Source organism: Chaetodon auriga, chromosome 15, assembly GCF_051107435.1.
Source record: "Chaetodon auriga isolate fChaAug3 chromosome 15, fChaAug3.hap1, whole genome shotgun sequence".
NCBI lineage: Eukaryota > Metazoa > Chordata > Actinopteri > Chaetodontiformes > Chaetodontidae > Chaetodon > Chaetodon auriga.
The window spans coordinates 16,067,477-16,094,377 of NC_135088.1; the positions used below are offsets into that span (position 1 = coordinate 16,067,477).

The 26,901-nt window shown below is 42.7% G+C and overlaps 2 protein-coding genes across 4 annotated transcripts; one reads left to right on the top strand and one right to left on the bottom strand.

The window, feature by feature from the left end:
* Positions 1 to 803: 803 nt before the first annotated feature.
* radx (RPA1 related single stranded DNA binding protein) lies at positions 804 to 6,792 on the bottom strand. Of its 2 annotated transcripts, XM_076751293.1 has the most exons (15): positions 5,693 to 6,792; positions 5,363 to 5,505; positions 5,081 to 5,273; positions 4,737 to 4,845; positions 4,430 to 4,530; positions 4,197 to 4,316; positions 4,004 to 4,099; positions 3,739 to 3,906; positions 3,015 to 3,172; positions 2,783 to 2,934; positions 2,610 to 2,657; positions 2,419 to 2,531; positions 2,098 to 2,334; positions 1,379 to 1,561; positions 804 to 1,217 (listed from the first exon to the last, which is right to left on the bottom strand). In XM_076751293.1, the coding sequence occupies exons 1-15, from the start codon at positions 6,279 to 6,281 to the stop codon at positions 1,081 to 1,083; spliced, it is 2,547 nt and encodes an 848-aa protein (XP_076607408.1). In that variant the 5' UTR covers positions 6,282 to 6,792; the 3' UTR covers positions 804 to 1,080. The 2 variants fall into 2 exon arrangements, with proteins under 2 accessions (XP_076607408.1, XP_076607409.1); XM_076751294.1 differs by lacking the exon at positions 2,610 to 2,657.
* Positions 6,793 to 9,232: 2,440 nt separating this feature from the next.
* tbc1d8b (TBC1 domain family member 8B) lies at positions 9,233 to 24,972 on the top strand. 2 transcript variants are annotated; one of them, XM_076750361.1, is made up of 21 exons: positions 9,233 to 9,486; positions 11,585 to 11,695; positions 11,810 to 11,928; positions 12,176 to 12,401; positions 12,844 to 13,084; positions 13,532 to 13,739; positions 13,868 to 14,035; positions 14,144 to 14,305; positions 14,400 to 14,550; positions 14,722 to 14,936; positions 15,949 to 16,066; positions 16,187 to 16,472; positions 16,561 to 16,690; positions 16,772 to 16,870; positions 17,003 to 17,071; positions 17,190 to 17,430; positions 17,520 to 17,585; positions 20,805 to 20,897; positions 21,059 to 21,106; positions 21,192 to 21,289; positions 21,456 to 24,972. In XM_076750361.1, exons 1-21 carry the CDS (start codon positions 9,360 to 9,362, stop codon positions 21,891 to 21,893), a joined length of 3,414 nt encoding a protein of 1,137 aa, XP_076606476.1. In that variant the 5' UTR covers positions 9,233 to 9,359; the 3' UTR covers positions 21,894 to 24,972. The 2 variants fall into 2 exon arrangements, with proteins under 2 accessions (XP_076606476.1, XP_076606478.1); XM_076750363.1 differs by lacking the exon at positions 20,805 to 20,897 and having other exon boundaries at positions 21,456 to 23,813.
* Positions 24,973 to 26,901: the final 1,929 nt, after the last annotated feature.

Below are 26,901 nucleotides of genomic sequence, written 5' to 3' on the forward strand. Positions count from 1 at the left end.
TGTCAAACGCTGTACTCAAATCTAAAAGCACCAACACAGACAGCATCTTTGTGCCCATGTTTGACCTGATGTCATTGACAATTTTCACTAGTGCTGTCTCTGTGCTGTGATATTTTCTAAAACCAGAATGATATATTTCAGCAGTGTTTGTCGAGGGCATAAAATCATTTAATTGGCTAAAAACAGGTTTTTCTACAATCTTAAAAATGGCAAGTTGGAAACAGGTCGATAGTTCTCTGGTAATGATGCGTCCAAATTGTTCTTCTTCAACAGTGGCTTAACTATGGCTGTCTAAAAAGCAGTGGGGAAAACGCCAGTCTGTAGTGAATGATTAATGACAGTCAGCAGATAATTTTTTTAAAAACATCTTTAAAAAATGATGTTGGAATGGGGTCTAAAAGGCAGGTTGTGAACTTAACTGGGAGATAACTTTCTCAAGCATGTCAGCATCCACCAGGACAAATCTCTCCAGTGTTTCCTCATTTAAAAGTGCAGATTCTGAAAAATTAAAATGCGTAGACTGACGATGTAAAAGATTAGATCTAATGGTATCTATTTTGCTTCTGGAGTGGACTGCAAGATCTACACATGAAAGGTTTAGTTCAAGAGGTTGGTTAAAAACAGGGTTAATTAAATGGTCAGTAAACCTGTACTGACAGGCCATGGGTTATGAACAGGTCTAATACATGTCCTCGTCTACAGTTTCATGCTTAGAGGAGTTGAGTGTGTTCGGTGTGTAAAAACTGACGTTATTTGCAGCCTAAGAAATAGCTGTCAAAGTAAATACACAGCATAACTCTGATGGGAGGAAAATATGCAACTTTATGCAATTTAGTTTTTTAATCAATCATAAAAAAATGTCCTCTCTACAAAAGATTACAGCAATATATTTTGTGACATTTACTGTACATGTGAAACAGTTAATCAGAGAATTTACAAGTATTAAACTGAAGTTTGGTCCAAGACAAGTCGACCAAGTTTCCTCTTTCTATCAAAAATAACTGTCTAATGACATGATCACTGTAAATTGATAATAAATACAAAAGATTTTCAGATAACTGGACACTTCTTCTGCACGTCCTAGTCGAGACAAACCTCCGTCACTCTGTACACCTTGCTGATCAGGACTTCCACCGTATCTCCACCCAGATGACAAAGGTCCAAGATGCAGACGACATGTGTGTCCTCCAGCTCGCTGGCAGTCACTAAGACCTCCTCTGCAAGACAATCATTCCACATTATAGCACATCACCTGTCACACTGATCCTTAATATGATGCATGTATGTAGTTATAAAAGACCTCCAGGGTCTGCAGGAACCGCGTGTGTTAAGGTCAAACTGCGGTGACTGCTTGCTGAATGGGTGGTGTGGTGGCTACCTGGCTCAGGAGGTGTCACTTCACTGTGGTTGGCGGTATCACTGAGAGGGCAGAGGAAGCCTGATGACAGGCAGGACAGCATCGTGTTGCCATGGGGATCCTGAGGAAGACCCGCAGCCCTGGGCTCGTCTGAGCTCACAACAGGAAAATATGCAGCATCAACAGCTATCTGCTTGTTTATACCTGCCAAAAAGATATAAAAAAAAGAAGACTGACAAAAGGATTTTGATGGTCGTCATCAGTGCTCTTTGCTAAATGAAAGGTGGGCTCTAAAGGTGGACCCAGCTGACAGTGTGTTGGCTCAGAGTTGTCAGGAGTGGAGCATTCATTCAGAAGATGACAGACAAAGAAGTGCACAACATGTTGAAAATGCAACAGAGGGCATAGAATAAAAAGTTGAATACAGGAGATCCACCAGATGCACTATGCATGATGGTGTTTTCTAAATGTCACTCAGACATTGCACTTTGCAGCTTAATTTACGCTGGTCTCAACCTCAAAGTCACTCACTGATGACATAAAAGGCAATATAATCATAATAAATATTTAAAAGCCGGTGCCACTATTCAGGACTAATCAAATGAGAGTTATTTTTGTCCACTTAAGAGAGTCGTTGATAAAAAGAGAAGGCCAGGGCCCACATCCTCTGAATAACTGAATGCTCTGAACAGGCTGCAATGCTGGAACAGATCAGAATCCTTCTTAATATAAAACTTCACCTAATACTGTTACTTGGTAGTATCCCTGAGAGGCCACAGGTGGGATGGTGTCAGCGGTTTGCTCTGGTGCCCACCGCGTCGGCTGAAGGTTGCTCCACTGCAGGAGGACGTCCTTCTCGTCGAACGTGAACCTCCGAGAGACACTGTCCTGGTACAGACCACCTTGACACAAATGTTCAGACACTTCTTGTCGTTGCTTCAGCCAGCTTCTGCTTTCCCAAGACAATACATCAGAGTCTGGTGGAAATGAACCCATCAGTGCGACAGTGTATCAGAACATGTAAGGTAAACTGCAGTAAAGCTGTAGTTGCAGTAACGCACCTTGAGTTTGAAGTTGTAGGCGAGGCTCCGCGTGCTGAGCCTCCTCAGAGTCTGACTCACTCTCTTCTTCTTCCTGCTCTTGTCCTTCCTCTGTAGTTTCAGGTCCAGCTCTCCTGTAGGAGCAGAGACAAATGAGCACAGAATGGCTGGAGTGGGTCACTGATGAGCACTACCAGCTGAATCTTCACTACCTTTTTGCTGGCACGCAAGCACGATTCAAGGAAGACCGCATGGCTTCTCTGGAAAACATGTCCATGTGTTACATTTCATTTAATGAGTTCCATGTAAAACTCAAAGCCACAAAGGCACAATTAAGGATTCAAGGCCAAGCTCACAAATCTGACAGCCAGGAGACGAATTATACCTCATTTGAATTCTTCTTTTCCTTCTGTTTGCAGAGCTTTTCTCAGCAGAGGGAGATATTAAACTGGCCTGTGAAGTCTGCTCAGCTAGTGAGGGATCGTTGTGTGTGTCAGGCGCAGCTTGTTCACACACATCAGTAGAAATATCAGGCACCTGCAGGAAAGCAGCTGACTTATTTTACAGTTTTAATGATCACTTCTCTTGAAAGAAAGCTTTGAAATAATGTCTACTACCTCTTTCTCTCCCGTTCTTTGAGACTCTGTGGTCTTCGGGTTTTTGAGGTAGCGCACTGCCGTGATTTGTCCTTGAATGGCCAGTTTTTTATGCTCCCTAAACTTCAAGGTCTCTATCTCCCTCTTCAAGTCAGACACAGCAACCAGGGGAGCTTGAGCTGAAGATGGAGCATAAAGGTTTTAAAATAACAAAAGTCTCCACGGACAATTAAACCAAATCACTTATAGTGTGGGATGCAGAGTTTTAGATGCTGGGTAAAGTGTCTTCTACTTTAGAAGCCAAGCTGTTGTCTGTAAATTGTCTTCTTATGAGTGGCTTGAATGAATGGTTTTTGAAAAATCTAATAAAATGTTTAAAGATGAACTCCTTGCAACCATGCATCAGGATACAGTGAGCAGGTGTGCAGTACAAGTGATTTATCAGGGCCTGGACGCTACGCTGTGTCTTGTGGCAGAGCTGCAGGAGAATGCTGACCCACATTATATTGGATTCCTGCCACCCACAAGAGAACCCAGTGAATCTCATTATGGTTCAGTACTGAAGTGGACGTCATCATTTCATGCCCTGAAATTATAAAACATGTAAGCTGGACTTCTTTCTGAGGCTAATGGGAGCATTCTGAACGGAAACGGTTACAAACTGAGAGGCTAAAAAAACTTAAAGCATGTGAATTAGTTCTAAAAATAGATGTTTCAATGAGCCATTGTGTGTTTTTCCCCTCACCTGAGACATCTGCTGTTGACTGGGTGTATTTCTGTGGGGGCCGAGGGTAGCAATAATGACCACCAACGGCTGTCCTCTGGAGGACAACGTTGTCCTTCAGAGTTTTGGTCCACTGAATGAAGCTCTTCACTTTGGGGTCACTCACATACGGCTGACCTTTGTGGTGGCCTGTTGTGGAGACAGATAATATACAGTTCAGCTCCAACCGCAGTGACCAAAACCATCACCACGTGTATGTACAGTATATTGTAGCAGTCATGCAAACCTGTGATGAACGTTTCCGTCTCGCAGCTGCTTGTGAGGTAGGGAAACGAGCCTTCCACGTGACAAACTCTCATCTGAGTGCACACCAGGTAGGTCACTGTGGAAGACATCATGATGGAGCAAACAAACTAGGTGAAAATGCTTATGAGAAAGGCAGCAGAGCTATCAGGGAGGAGCTGATAGAGTTGTCTTACTCGGGCATATGTGACTGAAGATCTCTGGCTGAGAGGAGGAAAAAACCTCCAGGATAAAAGGGTGACCAGATGTCCCGTCCACCGCGTGGATCCAGCGATACGTCCAGTATTTTTCTGGACCTAGAAGGTGAACAGCACCAAGAGCTAATTCAAATTAAAAAGGAAATTCAGCAGCTTTAATTAAGTTTCAACAAATTATTTCCAGTTAAGAGATAAACATCAACATTTCTTACCCTTGTTCCCTTTACTCTTCACTCTTTCAACGCGCCCAACAAATGTGACCAAACCAATGACATCACATGCAGAATTGTTGGATAGTTTTTCCAATTCTGACCTGCAGGATACATTCATACTATGAAGCAGCAAAACAAATTCAAATACTACACGGATCAGCAAGGAAATGTTGTATAAACAGAATAATACTAAACAGTATGTATTTCGTATAAACCAAAACAGTGAATAAAAATCGCAGAGCTCACACACCTCAAAGATAAAGACAGACTAACGATGAACTGTAGGTGGATAAATGCGAACTCATACCTGGTGATGAACTGGTAGGAAACATCCGGCAATCCCCACTGAGGCAGGACACTCTTCGGTGAGACAACAGTGATCACTGAGGCTGGGTTGCGAGGATTCAGGCAGATTTCTTAGAAAAACACATATGAAGATACGACATTACAGAGAGTTTAAGCTGACAGTATTAAGTGGCTCACCAGCCCTTTCAGTCTACTGTCAGACAATGCCAGTGTTAAGCCACATACAGCATTTGTGCAACTTTTTCAGACAAAGAACAAAACAAAAATACAATTAATTTACTTTCAACATTTGTACTAAACTTCAAAATGCAAGACTGTGGTGAGTACATACTGTTCTGTACATACCTACAGAGTTAAAGGTCTTCATTCTGTGATGGTTCATTTGCGGGTGTGACCGGTTTGAATAACTCTGCTTCAAGGTGTAATTTTGGATGTACAACACTGTGCCCACATTCAGTCTCTGAAAAAACTCTGGACAAAGCTCGTTCCAAAGCACAAGGGACATTGTCCCACTCTGGTCAGCAACTTCAAAGTATGCCTGAAATATAACAAAGCACCAGGTGAAAAACAAGTAGACTGCAGCACTCAGTCGTAACACGACTTGTTTCTTGCGAAGCTCAAACTCACCTGGTAGGGGTAATCAATCTTTAGGCCAAACTTGCCATAATATCGTAATCTGGATTTGTGTATTATCTTCACTAGAAGAGGGAGAGGTTTCCATGTGTTTCTGAAGGATGACTCCAGACTACAAAGAAGAGTGATCTTGGACACTATTGAAAAGAAAACATCTTCAGGATTTCATCTTCAAGACAGAATACCAATGCATGTATTCTAGTCAACAACTGTTCCTCGTGTGTTTAGTTCAGACTGTAAATTATGCATATAGTCCATGTGGAAGATATAGAAATCATCTTGGTTTTATGATGTGTGAGAAGCGGGATCATCATAGTATCTCACCGTCCAGCACTGCGTCAGATGAGGGACAGCCTGAGGTCCAGATGTCTCCCTCTGGGTCGTCGTTGTTCCACAGAGACAGGTAATGTTTGCGGCTCACCTGGAGGGGAACATCACTTTGCAGCACCACACTCCTCTCCATGCCATGCTTTACCAGCATAGGCAGCGAAAGGACATCCTTCACATGGGGCAGGATAGCAGATCTCTCTCCACCACATCTGAGCTGTTCAATGCAGATGTAACCGTGTCCCAATCTCCTCTCATTGTACACAAAAGAGCACTGAGTGATGCTGATGTCAGCCCCAGTCCTCAGGGTGTTTGTGTGCACCAAATGATTTAAACTAGGGTGAACAAAGCATTTGGCTCGCCACACTCCGTCCGTCACCGTCACATCGTAGCTGTAGCTGTCGAGCTGCTGCCCTTCAGCTTCCTCAGACAGGTACCTCTGAAGTGCAATGACAGCGACGGGAGCCGCCTCCTCAGTTTGTACTTTCAGACACTGTGTGGAGGATAACCGCTCCAACGTCCTCTGGAGGAAAGATACTTGAGAAAGACCACTCACCACCGAAGAACAGGACGAGTTATCCTCCATTGTGGACGGTTAATTCAACGAGTTAGCCGCTATATAGCAGGTGTGTCAGTGCTGTATCCGAAGTATCTCATGTTAGCTTGTTGGCTAACTAACTTCCTTCTGCCAGTATTAGCAACAACAACAACGTTAAAGTTAAGTAAAGAAACGAGTGCTATCTGAAAAAATGTATGACAAGACTTATCGTATTGCAGCTAACTTCCAGTTTACCATTTATCACCTGATATTTCTTGGAGTTTTGAGAGGAGGATACTTCGGTAACGAAGTTACAGTTAGCTCAAGCTGGCTAACGTTACAAACGACGCGGGTGCTGTTTGATTGCGTCACTATTTGCCTGAAATACCAAGAAGTGCACAAAGCGAAAGAAATCCAGCCTAAGTCTATGTTGTATGTCTAATGTCATCATGCCAAATAAGTCTGGCTTAAAAACTGGACAGCTAACGTTTTCAGAAAAGTCCTATTTTTAAATTCCGCGCTGGGCAGACTCGTTTTGGACTCGCGTGACGTCATTAACGCGACGACTTAGGGGGCAGCTGTTTTTGTTTTTTTTTTAATGGCCAAATATGCTTTCTAGGAAAGATTTGTACGTTTTACTGCCAGGAGTCAGGACACACTAAAAATCCTGTCAAGAAAGCTTTTATTTTAATTAATCAAACATTTAATTAGTCAAGCAATCAAATACACAAAACTAGAGACTGTGCACATCATACTGTATTATGATTGAGTTGTTTAATCAACGGAAATAAAGGATTTTATGAATTATATAAACAGTTTTTGGGGACATTATTGGCAAGAATCAGCCTTTCATGTAGCCCAGTACAGTGCATAATTCAGAATCTGCCTTTAAGGTATTTAAAATGGTGTTTTGAAGGATAATTTAGTGGGAAGCATTCAGAAAGACAAGAAAAAGAAGCAAATAAGAAAAAACAAAGGAAACCGAGCTTGACACATTGTTTTACGTTTGGTTTAACACAGTCACATCCATTTAAGTTTGTTTATAGTGTGACTCTTCACAGCCAATCACAACTCAAGAGTCATTTTGTTTTTGCTGATTCAATTGGTCAATAAAGTCTTGGAGGGGTGGCGGTTGTGGGCTCAGTGGACTTCATGATGAGCATGCTGACAAATGAAAGGCTCTTTTGAAATGATAAGCTGGCCACTCTGTCATGTAATATACAAGCATCTCAATTCAAACAATATTCATACTGATTGTGCATTCAAGTATCTTCAAAGCTTGTGGAATCAGCACATTTTAAACCAGGCCACTTTGGCCACTTGGGGGCAGCAAAAAACAGACTAACAACAACACTCATTACTTTGCGCAGATCCAATGAAACATTGATATATAACAGGAGCTGTATGAGCAACAAGAGCAAATGGATAAAGGATGAAACGTGTTTTCTTTTAATGAAACGACACTTTCCCACTGTTTAATTCAGTTAATTTCAACGACTTTTCACAGTTTGAAATCAGTTTTCCTCTAAGTATGTTGATTACTGATTCAAATAGTAGACCTATCCAGTCCTCTGGTGAAATCTTAATGAATCAACTAAATGGATGTAACTTGGATCAAAAAGTAATATCTGATCATAGTCACAATGCTCCTGCCAGAAGTTGACATTAAGCTGTGCCGTGCGCACCGTCGGTCCTGGTTGGTAAAGGGGATTTTCAGTTATTCATAATGCTGACCTCTTCAAAAAATCATTGTTCCACCTTCCTGGCAAGTAAATCAGCCGTCGTGGCACTCTCATTTCCTTCAGTGAAGCAACAGTCATGTAACTCTGTTAGTATTGCACAGTTCAACCGTTCTCATGTTCAGCCATGTTTAGTTTTATATTTTTGTTTTTACATTTGTTAAAGTGCTCAATTGCCACTGTGAAATGTACCATAATAATGTCATATGCACGGCATAGATCCCCTGTATCTTGTACAATTTTATAGTTTATATTTGTAGGTCAGGTAACATCTTTAGAAAGTGTCCTTGCTATTTTAGTTTCCCCAGCATTACTGTGGACAATGTCACAGGCGATAAAATAGAAGCATGTTTAGCAGTCTTGAAGAGGTGGTGGCACATTCTTATCTACATGTTGTCACTCCATGTTATTCAGATCATTAACATGTCAGTGAGCAGAAATTTATTCTAGGGCTCTGTCATCAAGGCTGAATGCTGTTTATGAGGGTGCTATTAGTGTTTACATTGCACTTAAGACCCAGCGGGCACTTCACCACAAATCAGTTTCCAGAATGCCAGTGCCAAGAAAACTAATATATTTTGTCCTCTTTGTTTCTCTTTGTGTTTGTGAGACACCAAGTATAATTTTTTAAAAGTTTTTACTTTAACAATAGTATAAAAACTACATTCAGGCAATGTGTAGGAGTTTAGAAATTGAAAAGAAAAATTATAAAACCAAGAATTCAGACAAACATGTACAGCATATCCTGTCACAAAATGTTCTTTTAGCTGAAATTGAAACATTAATACCAAAATTGTAAACCAAATGGGAAAAGTCAAAATAAGAAATGCACTTTTTTGAATGTTAAAAATCCGTTTTTCAAAAAGTATGAGCGTTTTATTTTCTTCCCCTCAATTCTGCCACTGTTCTGTATGCATGTGCATGTGTTACATTTTATTTAATAATTTCTTAATATGTTTATCGTATAATGTGTACCCTTCTCTGGAATCTTTTACTTTGAGATTAATAATGTGATCACAAAAACATATTTTCATTTATGTATTTTGAATAATTAAAAAAATTGCAGCTTGGATGAAAAAAAAAGTTTTCTTATGAATTAAAGATGAGCAAATATGATTGAAATAAACGAACCAATTACTCGGCAGTGTTTTTTCCCCCCGTTTCATTCATGAAATAGCTGGTCCCTCATAATGAATCTCCGAGGACCGCCTTCTCGCCACAAACTACAATCCCAGAATGCCTTGCAACTTTGGCAGCATTTCTTGTCGACGTGGGAAGGGAGGGATTGGGACACAAACAAACGTCCACGGGTTTGATGTCGGGCCACGTTACAGATAACCGTGGCGTGTCAGGTGGATTTCGCGGATAACTCCATGACATTTGAAACATGTGGCTCAAACCTGAAGAGATTCTGCTGAAAAACGCCTTCAAATTATGGGTCACCGAGGAGGATAATGAGTATTTCGTACTGCAAAGGAGACGAGGCTACGGAGAAGGTGGAGGCGGTTTGACAGGTAACATTAGCCGTCATGTTTTCACCTCCTCGCATGTGTCGGACAGCTGCTGCGGCTTCGCCAAACCTCATTTAAATAGATACGTAATTTAGGGGTTAACTCGCTACACGGTTGTGTAGCTAACAGCTGCCTGCCGTGCACAGGGCGGGTGCTGCTCTGTAGCCTGCTCGTCCACAGGAAAATAGCCTCATAGCAACAGGTACAAGCCAAGTGTCAGCATTACATGAGCCAGGTTCGGTGCTGAGGAGCTGGTTTCTCAGTCTGCGGGTCTGTCTGAGTGTACGTGTCAGGGCACTGGCTTATTTGGTTTGTTACAGCACTGAGTTGACAGGGAGATTACGTGGGGAAAAGTGTGTGTGTTCCCTCCACGGCTCATTTCCTGCTGGTGTCACTGCCCTGTGGTTAGGTTACAGGATGTGCACGGGCCTGAAAACTTTGATCCCTTGCTCAGTCAGATTTAGACCCATTTCCAGCTGACAAAAGCAGGCTGAAAATCATGCACTTTGGAGTAGCGGTGCTTCCTGACGTCCTGCCACAGGGCAGTTCAGTGGGTTTGTGAATATTTGCACCGGTTTCTCCCCGAGGCTTCAAATATAACTGGAAACCCTTGAATTTGTAATGTCACTGCAATGTCAGGCACTGCTGCTCCCTGCACAGCGAATGTGTCAGCAGCTGTGCTGACATTGATGCTTAGTTGAGTTGTAATATAGGTTATATCAAGCTTTGCTGAAATGAGATGGGATATTTTTAGCATGGAGAGAAAACTCTGACAGCTGTTGTTTTTACAGACTGGGGTTGCAACCAATGATTGTTTTCATTATTGATTAATCTGTCAGTTATTACCAAGAGTCCAAAACCCAGAGGTATTGAATTTATGGTGATAAGAAAATGCAGAACGCTGCAGCAAATCCTCACAATTGAGAGGCCAAAAGAAGTTGTTAAATGACTTAGTCAAGTATTTCCTGTCGATCAACTAATCGATTCAACAACTAATCATTTCAGCCTTTCAACAGATCTTTTCTAGAGCTGGGATTACAGCTTTCCCTGTTTTCTCTATATGGAAATGTATATATTTGTTTGTGAGTGTTTGTATGTGAGTGACAAAAACATATGTAAGGTATGACTGGTCAGCAATATTATCAGCTGACTGCCGATTCAAAGTGTTTTGAAGTGACATTTGGCTGTTTTCATTGTCATTATTGCGTTTACTGTTTTATTATTTCCTTATTGTAAGATATAAAACCTCTGAGGGACAGTGACGGACCTTCAGCAGAGTTTGTACTTGCAGTTATAGAGACGAGCGGTGCATGTTCAGAGAGAGAAGGTGAACTGTCAGGAGCAAAGCAGCCGTGTGTGATCTCTCAGAAATAGCGACACCCCTTGTGTTTTTTGGTCTAGAAACAACCTGTTGTGTAAAACTAACTGCATGACATTCTTTGCTAACTTGGATCTGTGAAAGTATAAAAGTAGCGCTTGTCATGCCACCAGTGATTGCAAGCTGCAGGATCTAACCACATGCTACAGTGTGACAGCCGTAAGGTAATTAATCGCTAATTAATGACAACGAGCGGTGTTCCAGCTGAAGGCAGAAGGGCTGATGTCTTGTCTGGGCGGTTTAATGATAGCAGAGGTTAAATACTACCTGACTGTGCATAGCATGCTGCACTCGAGGCCCTCTCCAGCACAAGAGCCTTTTATGTGTAGCATCTCTCACGTGTTAACGTCTGTCCTTGACCGTTTGATGCCGTTCTGCACTGATGAGAACATAAATTATAAGAGCTGTGTTTGTAGCTCCACTGGTAGAACATGTGGATGGCTGATCCGTGTTCAGCGGGCACGCCGGTATAATGCTGATGCTGGGCATGAGTGTGGTTTCACTGCAACATGGTTAATTATTCATGGAGGGCATGTCAGAGAGAAATAGTAAACGTAACAGATTTTGCTAATTTTAGTTGTGCGGCAGCTCTGGCGTGGACCTGAGGGATCTTTCACATTGACGCTGTCAGGACGAGTATAAAGGCACAGTCAAAGGCGTCACGTGGCTGAAGGTCATGTGTAACAGTACTGATTTAAAAACACCAATGTATGTATGTTGCAGGCCTCCTTGTGGGAACTCTGGATACTGTGTTGGACTCCACATCCAAAGTTGCTCCGTACCGCATTCTACACCACACACCAGACTCGCAAGTGTATTGGTCAATAGCATGTGGTATGTCGCTGGATTTTCATCTTATTATGACAAGCCCAGAGTTATGTAAGAATAAAAAATGTCGTTTTTCCTGTGACCTCAGACTCTTGTTTTGCACTCTTGATGTTGTGTCAGGTGTCACCAAAGAGGAGATTGTTCAGCACTGGGATTGGCTGCAGCAGAACATCATGAGGACGCTCTCTGTCTTTGACTCCAGTGAAGACATCACCAGCTTTGTACAGGGCAAGATTAGAGTAAGAACTTATGATTTTTTTCTCTGGGGATGACTCAAATCTCTCAGCAGGGCTTGTAATGCTGTATAATACTGAATGTGATAATGGCTTCTTAATACTTATATTACTAAACTCCCTGACTGTGAATTACACAGTATTTCTTTCCATTATTTACTGAAAGATATTGATTTGAACACCTTAATGAAGATGATGCATCGTTTTCTAATCACCCTCACTCTGCTGTAACCCTTCATGTTTAATGTTTTAGGGTCTTATCGCTGAGGAAGGGAAGTCGTCCCTGGTGCTGGAGGAAGATCCTGAGAAGTTCAGAGAAGCACTTTTGAGGTTTGAGAAGTGGTTTGAGCTGCCACCGGAGGAAAAGCTGGTCACATACTACTCGTGCAGCTACTGGAAGGGCAAAGTGCCCTGCCAGGGCTGGCTCTACCTCAGCACAAACTTCCTGTGCTTCTATTCATACCTGCTGGGAGCTGAGGGTAAGCTATTTCTGTGCCATTTGTCCCGATAATGTTGATCGGTGGTAACAAAGACTGTGACAGCTCCTAACAGCCGCTGTGGTGGGCTTTCATGCATTAGAAAATAGCTCTCTAAGTAATGACACCTTCCATTATTGTTATAAAGCCATTATACTGTAGCGGACCGCGTAGCGGAGGCAAACTTGAAAAACAGCATGGATAGTGGATAACACTTACTGTCATGACATCGGTGACATTTGAAGAATTCGAAAAAGATGCTGTGAACATATACAGTTTTTCGTATCAGTAATTCTTTATAATGGCACCATAAAATGGGCTTTTACTGCGGTGCATGTCATATATTTTAATAATGCAAATTTGGACCAGCTGCTCAAGATCCTTGTCCTGGCAGCTGTGAGACTTAACCCTGGATTTGTTCTTATTTATTGTGATGACGTTGCAGTGAAGCTGGTCATCTCCTGGGATGAGATCTGGAGGCTGGAGAAAACCTCTAACGTTCTACTGACTGAGAGCATCCATGTCTTGGCTCATGGGGAGGATCACTACTTCTCCATGCTGCTGCACCTTAATGAAACATTTGTTATCATGGAACAGCTGGCCGACTACTCCATTAAGCGCCTTTTTGATAAGGAGGCCTTCCAGAGAGAGCCAGCGCTCGCTGACCCCCTGCAAATTACCAAGAGGTACTATCTGTCTGCTACACTGCACAGCTTTACATGATCCTGTTAGTGCTGGCTGCCAACTTGAAGAACCAGAGTAAACACCCAGTCTGACGGCAGTCAGAAAGTGTTTGTGTTTGTTTTAATGGTGGCCATACATGACAGTACCGGTGCCATGTATTTTTAAAATCAACTTACTGTAGCTGCTTACTTGGACCATTTTGATGACTTGATACTGTGGCAGCTTTTGATTTGAGGTCGATCTGCTGGAAACACTTAAAATGATCTACCTGTCCATACTAACAGTATATGTAATAATTTATATTTGTAATGATCTAAAGCGATCAGTCAAAGAGCAGAAAGGAGAGTTTATTGTAAGACTGTTGTGCATGTGAGTGTGGAGGCTGCTGAAAGGATGTTCTAACAAAACTTTAACGTGATGTTCCGCCCATGACTTTTCCTCCCCCGCAGAGGCCTAGAAGCTCATGCAAAGAGCGAGCAGTTCCGAGCATTTTTCAGGCTTCCCAAAGAGGAAAATCTGTTAGAGGTGCATGAGAGCTTCCTGTGGGTGCCCTTCAGCCATTTTAACACGCTTGGCAAGATCTGCCTGTCTGAGAACTACCTGTGTTTCGCCAGCCAGGATGGAAGCCAGTGCCATATCATCATTCCAATGCGAGAGGTAAAGTGGACCAAAGGCGGCATTACTTGATTGATAAAAACACTGCCAGTAATGTCTGAACGAGCAGGCTGCATACTGATGAACGTCAGCCTCCAAAGTGACTGTGTGGTGTGCCAACGTTCTTCCAGGTTGTTAATGTTGAGAAGCCAGACTCCAGCAGCAGAGCTTTAACGGTGTGTGTGCGTGGCAAGAGGGCGCTGCGTTTCTCTGAGGTTCGGGACTACCAGCGGCTTGCCAACACAATCCGTAGCAGGTGTGGGATTAGCGCCAGCCCTCAGCACTCTGCTTCATCAGAGGTAACATACTTGAGCGTCGTTTTGTTTGTGCCATTGTGCTCTGTGGTCTGTATTATTATTCTGTATTTTGCAGTGGTTTCTGACATTGAAAATGTGTTTATCACGAAGGCCATACGAGGCGAGTGCCAGTCACTCATCAACCACTTCGAGGACAACCCAGAGGACGTAACACTGATGGTGGGGCAGAAAGGCAGCAGCAAGGCTGTAAGCACAGAGGCTCTCATGACTGTTTTCCATCCCCAGGATGTTGAAAACCTTGACCCAAAAATGGTAAATATCAGAGGTGGACCTAAATAAAAATGCATGCATTGCAGAGTGTGTACAATAACACTGTGGTGTGTGTGCTAACTGTGTGTTTTGACAGCTTAAAGAAAAGATGAAGGAACAGTCTTGGAACATCCATTTCTCTGAATACGGACGTGGCACGAGCATGTTCTTCACCAAGAAGACACGAGACTTGATTGTTCGTGGTGTTCCCGAGGCCTTGAGAGGAGAGCTGTGGATGCTGCTTTCAGGTATTTAGACAGCAGACATCTGAAGTGTCAGTGATTTGTTGATGAATCCTTGCATGATTGAAAGCGTTAAGTGCTCGAGTGCTCACTCAGAATATTTAATTAAGGAAACATGGTCGGTGTGGGATCGCTGCAGCATCTGTTTCTGGACTGACCGTGGCTCTGTCTCTGTAGGAGCCGTGAACGACATGGCCACTCACCCTGGCTATTACGCCGAGCTGGTTGAACAGTCTCTTGGCACAAGCACTTTGGCTACGGACGAGATTGAGAGAGACTTGCACCGCTCTCTGCCAGAACACCCTGCCTTTCAGAGTGACACAGGAATCTCAGCTCTGCGCAGAGTCCTCACTGCCTATGCATACAGGAACCCCAAAATCGGCTACTGCCAGGTACTGATTGACACTGATAACAAACACTTAGAGGCCTTGGCTTAAATACAGAGATTGCACCCAGAAGATCATTATCAACATTGACTGTATAAATGGTGGATGGAGTCTGAAAAGTGAAACCAATGTTGCCTTAAACTGAATTCTTTCTAATGGCCAGCAGGGGGCAACCCCATTGGTCATAAAAAGAGTGTTTGTAAGCTTACGTGGAAACCGTCTACTTCTCCCTTGATTAATCACACCTGTAAGCATTTTCTAATGAGTTTATGGTCTCAGTCCATCGTTTCCAGTGTTTTTCAATACAGCATGGTGCTCATTTTCTAAATTATGGTCCCATTTAGAGTAAAAAAGATGATAAAGCAGCATCTGCTCAAGTGTCCTCAGGCTCTCAGACAGATCCAATCAGGATAGAGGCATAGCAGTGAGTATCCGCCCCAACTCCACCTTCTTGTCCATATATGGTCACTTCACTTAAGGCTTCAAAACAGTAGTCCACGAATCAATAAGTGATGTTGTGGCAGTTTTAAACTTGGCAATTGCTGAAAAACGATGCGATGAAAATGAAAAACATGCACACAAAAATACGATTAACAGGAAGTGTCAATTTGCTGTCATGATCATTCTACACCCCTTCATTTCTAGTGGTAATTTGTGCGAGATTGTCCTCTGCTGTTTTAGGTGAGCTGACGGTTATGGCACAGACGTCAGCACTCAACACTCACAGTTTTAAAACCCATGTCTCCTTTACTGTGATTGGTCATTTCATGACACTGAGGAGTGCAGTGGCTCTGAAAAGCAGAGGTGATTTTTAAAAAAAGGCCAAGTACTTTAAAGAAAAGCTCTGAAGCTCAGAAAAGGCCACAAGGATACAAGTGATCTAAAAACCATTGAAAACATTTTAAAAAGGCACTGATGCTCTGAAATTGCCTTTATACTTGCCTTCTCTCTGCAGTTCACCATACACTTCCCCCTAAAGTAGTCTGTTTTTTTAAGTGTGTCCTTTTTCCCCATTCAGGCCATGAACATCCTCACCTCAGTTCTCCTTCTCTACGCTAAAGAAGAGGAGGCTTTCTGGCTGTTAGTGGCCGTCTGTGAGAGGATGTTGCCGGATTACTTTAACCGCCGAATTATTGGTGAGAGGGGAAGCAAAGGATGCCATTCTCAAACCGCTTCTGCTGGTCATTTTAGGACATCAAAGGTGAATGATTTCAGGAGTTTGGCTGCACTCTGAAATGTTGCCGATCTTTCTTCAGGCGCTTTGGTCGATCAGGCGGTGTTTGAGGATCTGATTCGAGACAACCTGCCCCAGCTGGTGGAGCACATGACGGACCTGAGCTTCTTCTCGTCCGTGTCCTTGTCCTGGTTCCTCACTCTCTTCATCAGCGTCCTGCCCATAGAGAGTGCTGTGAACGTGGTGGACTGTTTTTTCTACGACGGCATAAAAGCCATTCTGCAGCTCGGCCTGGCAGTGCTGGACTACAACATGGAGGCTCTGATCAGTTGCCACGATGATGCCGAGGCCGTCACCATCCTCAACAAGTCCGTGTGAATCCAAACGCAAAAGCAGGGCTGATGTGTTTAAAGGTTGTTATTGTGTAAACGATTGTCTCTCCATCTGACATTTCAGATTCTTCGACAGCGTGACAAACAAAGACAGTCCGTTGCCTCCAACAGTGCAGCAAGCTCCAGTGGGCAGTAACGATAAAGCATCCCACTTCAACGTGGATATCAGCGCTCTGATCCGAGAGGCGTACGAGGTAGTGCAAGAGTTTTTCGCGTCCATTTTGTTCGGCGACATCAGCGTTGCGCTTTGTTTAACTAACTGCACTTTGTTTTAGAAATATGGACATATCCGTTCAGAGGAAGTCGAGAGTTCACGGAAAAGAAACAAACTGCATGTGATCCAGACACTGGAGGATACAACCAAACAAAATGTTGTAAGTGACCATCGAGTTCTGGAATTTCCCCTCGTGGGACAAATAAAGGAATATTGATCTTGATCTTCACGGCAGTCTGTGAAATTGCATCGTTAACGTGGTGTTAAGGATGAATTTTGAATCTCTTTTCAGATTCGGGTGGTGTCCCAAGAGGTCAGATTCAGTTCCTCACAGCTTGATGAGCTTTATAACTTGTTCAAAGTGAGTCAGAGACGTGATAGAGTATCTTCAGTGTTATTCTAAAAAATGTAAACAGTCACGATAAAGAAATGAGAAATAAAACCATCATGTTTCTCTTCTATCTTTCTTCCATTTTCAGAGGCAGCATTTCCTCTGCTGCTACTGGACGATGAAGAGTCCCGCTCTGCTCCATCATGACCCCAGCCTGGCCTATTTGGAGCAGTACCAGTTGGGTTTCCAACAGTTCAGCGGGCTCTTCTCCCTGCTGGAGCCCTGGGCTTTCTGCACCATCAAGAGCACCCTCTCTCTCTGGATCTTCCGCCTGATAGACGAGAATCAGGACGGCCTCGTCAACTTTAAAGAGTTCTGCTGTGCCCTTGGTAAATTCACTCTGCTCTCTGCTCTCCACTCATGCGGCGCTTATCCTCAGTGTCCCCGCTGCTATAATTTCAAATTGCTTCTCCCGCAGATACTTTGTACAGTGGATCCTTCACAAATAAGCTGAAATTCCTCTTCAAGCTGCACCTGCCACCAGGTGAGTGATGAACAGATGATCAAGCGAACATCAGCAAATCTAAATGACACATTTTTTGAAATGATTCGTATTTTCTCATGTGACAACTCTCAGTCTCTCACGTCTATGTCTCTTGTAAATTACAAAACCGATCTGTATTAGTGTATCTTCAGCTTCAACCTCTCACAACACATCTACAGTGATCACATACTCCTGCTGGACAGCAATAACACACGCCCGACAGACGTACAGAAGCAGCCTAAAATAATACCCAAGATCAGATTGACTTACATCAGTCTGTGGTTGAGTTGTCATTTCAATAATCCAGTCCACAACTCAGCATTTGTTGAGTGGGCACATTTCCTGGGGGAAGAAACTGGCCTTCAGTGTGTGGCTCTTGTCTGCATGATGTGGCAGTGCGTGCTTGAAGGCAGGGGTAAGAATAGTCTATGTTGGGTGAAAGACCTTTGCCATGGCAACAATGGATGTAAGGAGCTGTAAGGGCATTTTGCAGTGGGCTAGTTTGCCCATAAAGAGGATCTGTGATGAGGAAGAAGTGCTCAAATTACAACTGACAGCCTAGCAACAAAACAGTACTGAGTCACAGTTTGTGACATGCCAAGCCAGTGAACATCAAGCAGTGAAGCTTGTTTTATGTCTCATGGAGAGTGCGTATTGCTTCAGCACCAAGGACAGGTCCCATCTTGTTGCCACAGAGTAGAGGCAGAGTTCCCCACCCTAAGCCTTAAAGCTGTGGCAGGAAGTTTATTTTTAGCTTCATTGGGCAAAAAATCCATAATAACCATTCAGCTTATTGTAATTCAGGTGGTCGCAGAGAAAACTAGACTTCTGCACCTCCTCTTGGCTCTGTGTACAAAATCTAGCCCATCATGGAAGAGTTTAGCCAATGACAGGTCATTTCAGAGAGAGGGTGTTCTCATTGGCTGCACGTGTGCATTCATGCCAGAGGGTGAGAGCCTTGTCTCTCATAGCCAGACCTATCTCCAGGCTTTGTTTTAGCGTTTGTTAATGGCGAGGGAGGGATCAGGGCCTGGACGAGGCTCACGACATGGAGAGGGGGCCCTCCAACCAAATCTGCGGATTTGGTGGGAGGGGCTCAGTGGAGTGATACGAGGCAGCAGAGAGGCAGACGGCGCTTATGTGATAATGGCAGTGACGTTTCTGTGTGAGGTCGATATTTCAGGCTGACGGACATAAGACTAACAACTCCACATACTGTAATCAGTGTTTTTTTGATTTTTCTTTGTTTATTCAAGGCGAAATTCTGCTGTTACCACAGTTTTCATGTCACAATGCATTGTAGATATATCCCTCAAGGTACGATCTGATATCATGTTGACAGCATGTCGGTGTTGCTCCTACATCATCATAATTACATTGCTCCAGGACCATCATCGCAGCTGACCAGTCATGCTGTTTTGATGTAAAAGCCTTGCGACTTGGAAAAAAAAGAAAAATGTGCACGTGGAAGAAGTTAGCTTTTCTAACATGTAGTTAGCTGTGATCTTTTCCTAAACGTAACCAGGTAGTTTTGTTAAAGACTAAATGTAACCAAACTGCGACAGAAAAATAAAACAAAAAGAAACTGAAAGCAAAAAGTGAACTAAGCCTAAAAATAACAAGTCAGCAATATGACAGTAAGTTCCACACGGGACACAAACCCCCAGTCTTCTGTGTCAAAGTCCTGTGCTTGACCCATTCAGCCACCATAACCTGCTTTGTCTCTTTCTGGTCAGTTGCAACGATGGTCCCGCAGCAACATTAATAATGATCTAAGAACAGGACCAACATGGGGATATCAGATAAACCCTCCCTCAAGCAAAGTTTGCAGATTTATGGACTGAGGGACAGCGTAGAGAGAGAGAGAGAGAGCTGAAAAGTAAACTGCACTGACCTCAAACAGTTGCCGATTTCACAGTGGGACAGCCCTGAGCTCTCACAGACTGAGCAGCAGCCCACATCAAAGTCTGACATTATTACAGTGCCAAAAGCCCCATTGATTAAGGACAATATGTGCTATTTAGAGCTGAGAGTCTGCAGGTTTTTCAGTGCAAGCACACAGTTCAGCAGCTGTATGCACTTGCCAGCTGCAGTCATACAGGACGGGCTACACAGTGACATCATGCGTGTCGTAATCTTGTTGTTGTATTACCTTTAACTTATAGCTACATCTCCGCTAAAGGCTTCACTGTTCTGCATGCCACAGTATGAAAATGTTGGATGAACATGGCGTTGCACAATTGCACAAGTGTGGAGCACAAACATGATATCACATGGCAAATGGACTATTACGCTATACTGTATCTTGTGCGCTGAAATTTAGCGTAAATGTTTTCACAGCCGGTCATCATTTTCAAAGGTGATAATTTGACGTCTCATTAGCAGAAGGGAAAGGTCAGAATTTGACAGAGATCTTCTGGAGAGCATCAGAGAGCTCAGTAAATATGCCCATTAGGTTTTAAATAATATTTTACATTTTAGGTGGAAATTCGAGTCCCAGTCTTGTAACTGAGGAAAGGTCACCACAATCATTAAGGTTCGCTCTGTTTGGATCCTGAATATCAACAACAACTTTCACGGCACAGACACCCTGAACCAATAACTCACATGGAGGTCCTCTCATGCAGCACAAAGCTATCGGACAAATATAATGACACTGTTGGCTTGTGAGGGTAATTGCTTAGTCCAGCAGGGCAAGCTGACACACACACGCACACACAGTCATTGGCAGGCTTAAAGAAGAAGAGTGAGAAACTAAAACGATTCAAGTCAGAAGTGTTTGATTGGATAACTTTATTTTCAAAACAGTATTTAATTGTCTTTGCACAGACGGATGCTGAGCTTTGTTACATGTGTTTCTTTAATGCAATAATTCTGCGCATAACAATGATCTATCAGTTGATTAGCCCCATTTAAATATGATGCATTCGAGTACACCACCACTGATTGCAGTATAATCTTCAACATGACCCTGGAGTTGAGTCTTTGACACAGTTTAAACAAACATCACATTGTGAGATTCACAAACATATTGCAGGATAGTGAGATGGGATGGCATCAGACTTTATCTCATGAACTGATAAATCAGTGTATGTGGACTTCTGTGTTTTCTTTCATTAATTTCTTTAACAACTTCCATCTGCTTTGCTCGTGTGGACCCTCTGTCACCTCTGTCTCTTCATCTTTCCTCTCAGTGCGCTCACAGTCGGTATCTTCTAGCTTTCACAGGTAGTCCTTTGCACGTAAAGGAACAAAGAATCCAGCACTTTATTCCAGTGACTGAAGACTCTTCTCACTTGAGTAGACTCTCTGGTTAGCCTCTTTACTCCTTTTCCCTTTAAAAGTCAGATTTCACTTTTACCCCCTCCTCCTAAATTCTGTCATAATCGTGCCTTGATGCTTCCCTGATGTCCTTGAGTGTCATTGATTGTTCTTGAAGCACAGTTTGTTCACTTGCTGCTTCTGTATTTCAGCGTTTGACCTTCCTGAAGATGGTGTGATCAGGAAAAGCCCTGAAAGAGGTAACATTTCCCCCATGTTTATCACAAATACCCCATGGCTATAATTAAAAGCTGTAAATGTCTTAGTTGTGTGTGAACTTGACAGGTAGAGGCAAAGTGGACCTGCAGGCCTACCTGAAACAATGGCAAAATGAAATACTTAAGAAAGAGGAAACCATCAAGGATCTACCCCGAATTAACCAGGTAAGTCAATCCATGTGTTGTTTATTGGCTAAAGAGACGGTTTTCTGCCTGAAGTGGCAAAAACAGAAGATTTAGCCTCCCATTTTCACTACAAAAGGACCTATGTGACATGCTGATTTATCTGATTAAGTACAACATGTGCTTATAGATTGTTTTTCTGTCTCAGGCTCAGTTCATCCAGTTCTCCAAGACCCTGTACAACATTTTTCATGGTGATCCAGAGGAGGAGTCTCTGTACCGAGCCGTGGCCCATGTGACCAGCCTTCTCCTGAGGATGGAAGAGGTGGGGCGGAGGCTGCAGGAGCCGAACAGCCCCCCCGAGTGCACAAAGCCTGCCAGCACCGCTGCCGCCGCTGCTGCAGAGGAGCCTTCAACCAAAGAAGCTACTACCACCCCGGAGAGCTCCGACACCTCCGGCTCCCACAGCAGTCGGGATGCAGGGCCCGACCTTTCAGAGATGGAGTGGTCCTTCTCGTTCGAGCAGGTTCTGGCTTCTCTGCTCAACGAGCCGGCCATAGTCAGCTTCTTCGACAGGCCTGTCGACATTCAGACTAAGCTGGGACACGCTAAGGTTGCCCAGCTGAAGCTAAAAGCAAATAAGTGAAGGGATACATCAGTGAATTGATACTTTTGAGTCAAACCCAGAAGTCACCATGAATTTCCTTTCTCCACTCGGATAGGACAGCGGGTTTCGGCGAGGCCGTGCGGCAGAAGGAGACGTCAGATCTAACAGTCTGTGTGCATGTGTGTGTGTTGGCGTGTGGTGCTTGGATGTTCAGGCAGATGATGATCAGCAGCGATGGCTGATGAGACAAGGAAGGCACAACATTTTGAAGACACTTTAAACACTGTTGTAACACTGACCAACACATTCAGCGCGTTTTCATGTGAAGCCTCGTTGCAGACATGCCGTAGCCTGCTGTTCCTCACATCTGATTACGTGTTTTCAGCCATCGCTGATGAAATCCATTCTCTCATGTAGCTTCAGATTTTAAGATGAGTTTAAGATATTTTTGCCCCTCTATGCCATGGAGCACATCCAGTGTAGTTTTGTATTGTATAAGGGACATTCAGTACTGTCCCCTGTGTTCAGAAACACAGATGTGTCCTCCATTACAAAATGACTTAGACAAGGTGACTGAGAGTCCACAGAGAGATTGTCTTTCTAGATATCCTGATAGATCTTCTGTCAGATTACAAGTCACTGCTGTAGTTTAATATAAAATAGAAATGCTGATGCATCCTGTGACATTAGTGTTACTCTGTAAACGTGTTGTGAGGAACACCAGCTTTTCAGTGGATCCAGGCAGGGAACGAACGGTAGTGCAGTAAGGGCAAGCAGCACTGTTGTCCCTGAGGCCGTGCATTGATTTCTGAGGTGGTCGGTATCAGATACATTTTATTGAGAGCATAAAAGATTCAATATTATATTATACATTTGCAATAATATACAAGAGAGGATGCCATACTGCCACAGCACTCACATGTCTATTCCTCCAACTGCAGCACATGCTGTAACAATATTATAGCATGACTTCAAGTGTGAAACTATGGTCTGCAAAGGTGTAACAGTTTGAAATGCACAGTGCTGCTGTAGGGAAACCTCCCGCGTCCGCCTATGAAAATGTGCTGTGTGTGATCTTCACAGTGTGATTGGTTGATGTACTGTCCGCTTATGTCTGTCTTACTGTATATGTAGGATGTTATGCTCTAGTGTAAGTGCAGCACTTTGTACATAGAGGTCAGTTCAATAGTCATTTGATTATTGTATTTATGAGGCTTGTGTTGAAAATGGAAGATATGAGCTAGTGGACTGTTGTGGACACAACTTGAACCGTTTGAAAGGACGTTTTGTTTTATCAAATCTCAGGGTGCAATCTGTGTAAAATAAAAGGGAGAAAAGGGATATTTTTTCCACCTGGGACATATAAAATATATGACTGAGTTATACATAGCTTACATTAAGATATAGAGCATGAGTAGCATAGTTACAGGATTAGCCACATTATGCTAGCCTTCAATGGACTATTACTGCTCGCTACAGAAAGCCAGATTTGACTTACAGTATTTCAGTTGTATTCTGTTCATCTGTGCGTATTTTCTGCTCCTCTTCTTTGTTTTTGCTTCTGTCTCAGTAAGTCATGGATATGCCTGTATCTCTGCCTGATCTCAGAGGCTTTGCATTGCAAAAGGCCACGACCGCTTCTGCTGCAGCTTGTCGTCTCCAGGGGCCAAAATCACACATTTATAGCGCTTTATTTCTGCTTGTGTAGAAGCTCTTTCAGTGCAAGTGCAATTCTCTGTTTCCTATATTTTTATTGTTCCGCCATTCGTTTGGACTGTTTTGTTGATCTTTTTTCACTTAGGACTTTAGGACCAATCTGAAATGTGTTTCTTTGTGTAATTCTCGGGTTAGATTGTTAAAGTGAGTTGTACATACTCATTGAAAACAAGCAGTTTTGCACACATTCATGATTCATTGGAACTGAGAAGACAAATACACCACTGTTTACATGACTAATGTAAAAAAAAAAAAAGAAACAAACAAAAAAAACCCCCCACCCCATTCGCCTTTTATCTGTTGTCACTCCTGAAATCCAAAGCTTGATCAGTGACTTCAGCTCAGTACCTAAAGCCATCATGAAACAGTACTGAGTTTCAACAGCAGAGCTCAGCCGGGGGCTTCAGGGGGAGACTAGCTGATTGTTTTGCAACCAAACCAATCAAAGCAGACTCTTATGTCTATTATATGACACACTGACATCTGACCATGGTCTGACTATTTCACCACGACTGTTCCCCAGCACTTTCACGCAGCCTTTGTAACATCTCCTCCACGAAATTCATATGAAATGCAAACACCCTTTTATCAATGAACATGTTGTGCTCTGAGGGTTCCTTTGGCGTCAGTTTATGGCACGCTTTGTCTATTTCACATTATTTGTTCAAGTTCGCTTTCAAGAAGTCATTTGTGGTCCTTCATGGAAGAAACATGGTGAAGACAAGCAAACCTTTGGATGCTCAGTAATGTCCTTTTGGAAAATGGCATGTAAGATGATTTTTTTTTTTTTAGCCCAAAATAAGTTGTGGTTTTGCCTTGAGGGGAAGTACATGAAAGGCGACGACAGAGAAAATCAGAGGTTTGGAAATTGTCATCCCTCTGGCATGCTCAGTTTTTCCATTAAGCATCAGAGTGTATACAGTAGGCATGGAAAACGCTCCAGCTCCTGCTTTAGTATATGGTTAATTAAGTCCTTATATGTAGTTTACAGCTTTTATAGTCTGTACCTTTTTGCTTGAAAGCTTGTTTTGCAAAACATGTGAAGCATTGATTTCTTGGTTTACTTGCTTGATTATGGTTTCTTTTTTCTTTTTTTTTTTTTTTTAATCTCCATACAGAGGTACCAGAATAAAGAGTGATGGTTCCATGAGAAATAAGGTTCTGGTCATTCTGAGCGTCACCTGAAGCTCTTTAGATCCACACACACCAACATGAATTGAAATGTGACTCATGACATGTTAACTGCTGCTTGTTTATTTGTGTTTTAAGCTTCGTAAGCTTCTGTCTGTTCGGGTTATCTGCCAGTAAGTAAGCTTAGATTTGTCTATATGCATTTGAACACCTTATCATGAAGAGGTAATTATGTAGGATTTGATTCTATAATAAATATAGTCATGGCTGGAAAACCAGACTCTTAACATTTCTTGTTTGAGAATCAAAGATCTAAGACAAAAACACTTTTGAGAAACATCATTTTTAAGACATCACAATGAAGACAGGAGCCATTTTTTTTAGCCATCTCATAATCTGTCCATAGTCGAAGTGTTTTCTTGGCCATTTGTGGACAGTGGAAACAAATTGTGAGCTGACATGTCACCCTCTGATATGGCAAAACGTTTAGCAAACCTGTGCTGTTTTATACATCCATCTGTTAGGAAGCAACGTTGTCACTCATTGGTGTTGTGTTTGTGTCCACCTGGCTAATGTAAGTCCATTATTCACTTCTTTTAGCTCTGCTTTTGGTCTCTACCTTCACACTAAATTTATTTACTTGTTTATTTACATGTCAGCTATTTTAGAATCAGAGTTGTAAAAATATGTTTACGAGGCAGCTCTGACTCAATGAATGCTTATTGTGTCTGTTATAGCGGTTGTGAGAGAGGCTCCAGACTTCACCCACAGGTCTGGGAATTCTTTGTGGTCTCACAACAGCTGACTACCCCCCCCCAACAGCAAACAGTAAATATCTAGAGTCCCTGGCATGTTTCCAGTCCAGATCTGTGGCCACAAAAACTGTAAAAGGTCCCTCTTCATATGCTGACCCAGCCTACAGTAAGTATGACAGTTTTAATGGAAAACTCCTGGCATGAGGTTTGGATAGTGAAAACGCATTTTCAAGATGACGTCTTCATGGCCAGTAAATGAGACTTTCAAAGTTTTACGAAAGGTCAACATTAAAACTAAACTACCATGATATTACTTACTCACTGTCCGGCTTGTTTTCCCGCGTTTAAGAGGGAGTAGGATATAAGTGAATTAAAGTTCATCTTTTTGAAAACCAGAAATTAAATCCAGTCCACATGCAATTGTAGAGGACACAAAATGAACAAAACAAATTATGGTGCTGCCACATACTAAAGGCAGGGTTTATTTTAATGTCTTGGGGAAAGAGATGCACAAATCTTTTTGTTATCTGACAGGTCACTCTTCTCCATTAGTGGGTCATATTTTGGCTTATAAAGCAGGCTTTATAATGAACAATTGCAGATTTACACTCACTGGCGACACAGCAGCAACAAAAATAGCCTCTCTAGGGAATGACAAAACCATGGGACCATACAGGCCCACAATAAATCACCATTAACAGTGAAATGTTCCCTCGTTGACTCGTCCTAAAGTGTGCACTCCGTCTGTCTGATTTACGAGCGGCGGTGTGATTCGGTGATGGATGGTCTCTGCGTGTCACTCATACTATTCTGGCTCCGAGCTTTGGTTGCATATAGTGGTAAGCTGGAGTTCATAACCTTAACCCCCATCACCTGTTCAGTAGTCAGCCTTGTCCTGTCAAGAGAGACCAGGCTACGCTGGAAGTCTGAGAGTTCTTGTCTTGGCTCATATGAATGAAAGTCAATGGAGACCACTACCATTTTGCATCAGGGTTGATCTTTAACCATGCATGCCAATGGCCTTGGTTACCCATATATGATAGTAAAAATACTGTAACTTCAAAATGCTGGTGCGTTTTTACATTTAAAACTTGTCAGGAGTCTTCTAGACTTGTAAAATATATATAAAAAAAAGAGATGAAAAAGGAAACTGAAGGAGAATAGAAGCTTCATCACTTGCAGCCAACAAGAGTTTGCAGTATTTGACGAAATGAAAGACACTATTACTGTTGTTAATATAGCTGTTGCTTCAGGGCAGAGAGCAGATGATCCTCTAAAATATTGTTTCTGTGTTGTGTTGATTATTGACTGCCGTCATGATTTGATGCACAGTAAACTGCTCTGTCTTGTTGTTGTTGCTGATGCAGAAGAAGAAACTTTTGGTCCCCCTACCCCCATGTCACCCACATTGCTCCTCCAAGTGTGCATGAGAGTTATTTATAGCA